Source organism: Phalaenopsis equestris, unplaced genomic scaffold (assembly GCF_001263595.1).
Source record: "Phalaenopsis equestris unplaced genomic scaffold, ASM126359v1 Scaffold000878, whole genome shotgun sequence".
In the NCBI taxonomy this organism is placed as follows: Eukaryota; Viridiplantae; Streptophyta; class Magnoliopsida; order Asparagales; family Orchidaceae; genus Phalaenopsis; species Phalaenopsis equestris.
Window position 1 is genome coordinate 505,578 of NW_018165318.1, and position 5,626 is coordinate 511,203.

At 37.3% G+C, this 5,626-nt stretch overlaps 1 protein-coding gene across 1 annotated transcript in view; it reads right to left on the minus strand.

The window, feature by feature from the left end:
• Positions 1-3,588, minus strand: part of LOC110032120 (formin-like protein 3) — a 5,126-nt gene extending 1,538 nt beyond the window's left edge. The window contains 5 exon segments of the mRNA XM_020735639.1: positions 1-108; positions 669-853; positions 961-1,432; positions 1,510-2,286; positions 3,059-3,588. The exon segment at positions 1-108 is cut by the window's left edge and continues 8 nt beyond it. Coding sequence (XP_020591298.1) covers positions 1-108; positions 669-853; positions 961-1,432; positions 1,510-2,286; positions 3,059-3,200 — 1,684 coding nt within the window. The 5' untranslated portion in view covers positions 3,201-3,588.
• Between the last annotated feature and the right edge of the window lie 2,038 nt (positions 3,589-5,626).

The window sequence follows — 5,626 nt, forward strand, 5'->3', positions numbered from 1 at the left end:
GTCCGAGGAAAACCGAGTCGTCGTTAAATAGCCTAAGCTTCAGCTCCTCATCCGAGGTCGGTGCCATCCTCAACAATGTTTGTAGCAGCTCTATTGGAAGCTCATTTCCTGGTTGGAGAAGGCATTACTCCGATTTTTAATTTTTGTCATCAGTAGGCTATATCCCAACTATTTTGGGGTTGAATTTATAATCTTCATGATTCTTATAAATGTAGAAGGATACATATTGTCACTTTGTCTAAATTGTCTTCAAGCATTTAATCAGAAAAATAAGTAAAAAGGCATATTTGGTGGCAACTAAGAAGATATTCATAAATATATGAAAATTTTGTTGTTGAAGATTAACAATATGTGAGATTATGATGGTCATCATCATTATTCTTATCCTAACAATATGCTTAGTCAAATTTATTATTTTTTCTTCACTAGAACTTTTGATTCAGTCCGATTGAATGTTGCATGTAGTGTTGACTAACAACCATGTAGAAGACGCCCCTACCTATTAACAAATTGGCAAGGATAACAAGGGATATTTAAATCAGAATAGAAAAGAGTACCAAATAAAATGTAGTTATAATTCTAAGTCAATTCTATGATAATTCTAATGTCTATATCAAACTTCAAACTATGGAAGGTAAGGCGATGCATAAAAGAATTTGTAATATTACCTTCCATTAACGCATTACAAACTTCTTCTATTTTTACATTTTGGGCCTTTAAAGAGATGGCCAAATTCTGTGATTTTTTCTGATCTAGAATCTGTATGTGTTGTCCTGAAGAATCGTTTCCAAACTCCTTTTTCGGATCAGTGGCATTGTAGCCAAATAACATTTCTATCATCTCCTCATTAAATCTGTAAAATTAACAAAAATCTAATGTTTCATGATTTACAACGATGAAGTGGCAAGTGCCGAGTAACTTGACAAGGAAAGCATTAAATTCTATTTTGATGAGGCTTACTGGAATGAACCCGCTTTAATCTGATGCCAGACCATGGATTGATCAGGGTTGGCCACCTTATCCCAAAAGAAGGGCTTCAGCTTGGTCTTGGCACCATCGGTATCAACATTAACCATTGAAGAATCACTTTGCATAAGTTGAGAATTCACACAGGAACCTGAGCTCATTTGTGTAGGAAAAGGGACGCCTTTTGGTAGCGGCGGCCTTCTTGGGGGTGGAGGAGCAGGCTTCGGTTTAGGAAAGGGAGGAGGTGGGGCAGGAGGAGCTGTAGAAGTTTTGCTGAGAGGTGGCGGAGGCGGTGCTGGTGGTGGAGAAGGATTAAAAGCTGCATTATTAGTAAGCTCGGCTGAACTTGAAGCTATAGAACGTCCTTCAGCTGCAAAGGATGTGAGTTGACCACTCTGGTTTGCGTCAGTTTTAAAAGATGAACCAAACTTATCTATGTATAAACCAAAAGAATTCTGTGATGAACCTGAAAATAAGAAATTGCACGTTGAACATTTTGTACCATCATTTTATGGTTGGAAGAACAATTAAAAATTTGCATACCAGAGAAGTCACTTAGGCTCAAGGCTAAGATTGGCCTTTCTTCCTTGTGCCCATACATGGTCTGGTACTTACTTCCAGCATATCTATTACAGCAACAAAAGCAGAGTGCAGCAAGTGTAAATGTAGTTGTTGCAGTTAGAACCACTGCAATAATGATCTTTTTAATGTTGTCGCTTCTTTGTTTGGGTGGAGCACCAGAAAGAGGAGGCGTTGGGTGAACAAATTCCAGTTCAGGGACGTCATCTGGAGATAAGCTTTGAGAAGAATCCTCAGGATCTTCTTCGGGTAAGGGGAGTTCACTCGGAGGTAATGAGGGAACAGAAAGACCAATATCTGGACTTGGGGCTGGAGGTAGGGCTAAGATTGGAGCTGGAGCTGGAGCTGGAGTCGTGCTTGGGTTTTGGATTCGAGGACGTAATCTTGGAGTTGGAGTAGAGGATTGATCGGTGGAAGGATTCTTGCGAACAGGTTGCCCTTCAAGACGCCTCTTTGAAAGAGAATCTTGCTTGCTTAATCTTGAAAAATGTGTAGCATGCCTGTTTATTAGGCTAATATCTTGAAAATAGTTAAGGAGACTTTGCCTGATCAGACAGTCGATAACAGAGCGCTTCAGGTCAGGGGGAAGGCGAGTGAGGATCTCTGGCATGTCTTCCCATAGATTTTCAGTGGAAAGATACAGAATGCTATCTATTATTATTAAGTCTGAAGGAGTAATAATAGATTTCTTTCCCAACAAATCAAGCAAGCAATTTGACCCTATAGTTTCCACCTGCAACTCTGCATCCATATGATCTTGTCAGACACTATAGATAGAATAATAGATTGATCGGAAAAGTTATAATTATGCATCAAATTGATGACAAATGCTGCAAATTTATTAAATAGAATCTCCATTATGATTGAATGATGAAGACTGTATAGATCTATGACAATTTAGGTAGCTAATGGATTTAATTAATTTCAGCGAAATCTGGATAGAAGAGAGCCATTAACAAATCCATTAATAACTCAAATTGGCGCCAGAAGAGCAGAACAAGTGCACAAATTCTATGAAAGAAATCCACAAACATATCCTACAGTTCTTCCATCACTTAATCAGAAATTCATCAAATTCCTGCGGACAAAAGAAATCACCAAAGCACAATAAGCCAGCGGAAAATTGATGACCAAGAGAAATTATATTGTTTAGCGATCAGATAATAATAAACTGGAGATATAGCTAGAAACTCATGTTTCCTTAGTTTCTATTTGTACGCATTCACGGGTAAAGAGGATTAAAGAAGCATACTGAAACAATTCGTGTTATCTGTGTACGACAATGCTCCCCTTGTCTTTCACCATTATTTTTGTCGTAATCAACGCCGCATCAAACAAAGAAAACATTGTGATTTTGCTACTAAATCGCCAGCTTCGCATTATATGATTATATCATTACTAATCACAGATCAAAGTTTCCACGATGAATTCAGAGACAACGCATAAAGAGAAAAGGATCAAGTTCTTACAAAGAATAATAAACATATCCATTCTTACCATTTCTAACTCGTACCTGACAATTCCATCACCTTCGTATCCTCGGATCCGAAGAACAATCCATCAGCTCCTTTCCATCCACACGAGCCCCTTGGTACAGAAAATACTATGTAAAAAACAGTGCACGCAGCTAAAAGTATGACGCTCTTAGCCATCATTCATCGGTACGATCTCTCAGCGAGGCCAGATTCGTCGTTATCGACACATCAATAGCTGAAATCTCTCTCAGATCGAAAATGTTAAGCAATCGAATGCGGGCAGGCCCCGAATAGTCTATCCGCGATAACAGAAATATGGCTGATTATGTTTATGGCCGTAGAAACCACTGCGCGAAATGCGGAGAAAAGAGAAGAATGTCATGGAGAGAAGGATCGAAGCCTTTGATTCTCTTCCGGCGAGTTAATCTCCGGCGAGGTCCTCATGAAACGGATTTCCGGCGCGGTTGGAGATTTGGATTTGCCGGACATGCAGGGTAGGGTTTGTCACGGACGACGAGTTGGCGATAAGCAACGCATGTTATTCAGCTCTTCTATTGTTTCTGGAGAGAAGCAGTCAGAACGCTCGCAAACGTGCGGGGAGTGATTAATTAATTAATTAATGGTCGTACCCCTTCCAAGTTCAAGCGGGACCTTTGATTAATTAATTAAGTTCAAGTTTAAATTATAATTTAATGAATTTTATTATTTGACATTAATTTCAAAATGAATTTGATAGCATTTTTGAATGAAAATTATTTAAACTCAAATTAAAAATCATCCATAAGTCTGATTTCAACAAACTTATAGTCAAGTTGAACGGTTCGACAATTCAAACTCATTCACACCAAAATTGGTTCAATTTGAGTCGAATTAAGTTGGATTTAACCCATTAAATCACTTTTAGAAGCTTTGGATGGTTAATTAGAGGGTCAAATGAATTCTAAATTTGACAAGTTTATAGTCAATTTTAGCATCTTGGTGAAACGAATCCAATGAGTTCAATATCACTCAATTTTGACATCTAAGTCAATCAAATGTCCCTAAATATTATTTGATTAAGGGAATCGTTCTAGCCATCTGATGGAGTGGTCCAGATTCTTACTTTATTTACAGGGGATGTTAGTCTCATACTCTATAAATAAATCCCTACTCCCTTCATGATGGGAGGAAGAGCTATACTTGGAGCGGGATCAGGAGGAGTTAATTTCTAGAACTATTATGAACTGAAAACTCGACGATCACTTATGTAGCTGCTGACCACCGTCGACCACCTCTAGCCAGTAGCTGGCTACCACCCTCCCCCTAGGAGTTGCTACTAGTGGGCCCTTCGGAGTAACGGCGTATGTTACAACAAAGTACTTTACAGAGTAGCGACATGTGTTACAAAGTAACAAAACACCCTACAAAGTAACACAGTGTTATAAACACTCTTCAAATGTGTATCTCACATCTTCACCGATAACTCCCAATGGCAACTACTAAGAACATTGTACTTGAAGAAAACTTGTAACTCTTTTATGGTTGTGGGATAAAGATTTGTATTTGCATTTACAAACTCATAGTAGATCATTTTGACCGAGTCAGACTTTGTGATTTTTTCTCTTTCTGAATTTTTTCAGGTAAAAATTCTTAATGGTTGTTTTTATTATTCTTATTATTTATGTATCTATTGGATTTTTGGCAGTGCTAAGATATTAAACATCACTCTATCGCCGCGATAGTCAAAAAATAGAGTTAATTTTATAATAAAATAATAAATAGAATGAACGACTAAAAAATGATTAATAAAAAAAATCACTTGATATAAAATATAAAATATAAAATACTACATTTAAAATTTTTAATAATTTTAAAAAAAATTGAATCTTACTATGCTTTGAGTATATTATATATTAGTATTTTTTGAGCCAACTCATGATTAAAATAGCTGAGTTGGGGCTGGCTGGAGCTTAACTTTTTAGCTCATTGAGCTTAGCTTATGAGCCATTTAACCAACTCACCACCCCTAATAAGGATTTACAAATAATCATATAAAATATTATATTTATATATTCCACATTCAAACCACAAAATTTATATATATAACACCCTGGCTGGGTTTGGGGCAGCTTTTTGGCTGTGGCGTGGCGGGAAAATGCAGAAGCTAGCATTCGGAAAAAAAAGTTGTAATGATTTGTCAAACCCACAGTCTGCGGTTTAATATTTTTTTTACCCAGTGCTTTGTTTTTCCGTAGCTCCTCCTCTTCGCTCAACTGTGTATGGTGGGTTCCGGTGTCATTTCTCCTCTCCTAACTTCTAGCATTTACTCTGAATACTCAGTTCTGTTGGCATTGTCCCATTCGTAATCTCTATCATACACTGTTAACGTTGAAATTAGTTGATGTTTGAAGATTGCCAATTGTGTCTTGCTTCTTAAGATCCATGGTTTGGTTTTTTGCGGTTTCTGGTTTTTCTGTTGTGGCCCGTATGGTTTTCTTGCCATTTCTTTGTCTATTCTTGGAAGAATTTTTTTTTGGATAATTACATACAGTCGTGTGTTGTTTATAAATCAATTCCATACAATTACTTCATTTTTTTTGGATAATTAGGGTTGCTTGCTCAGTTGG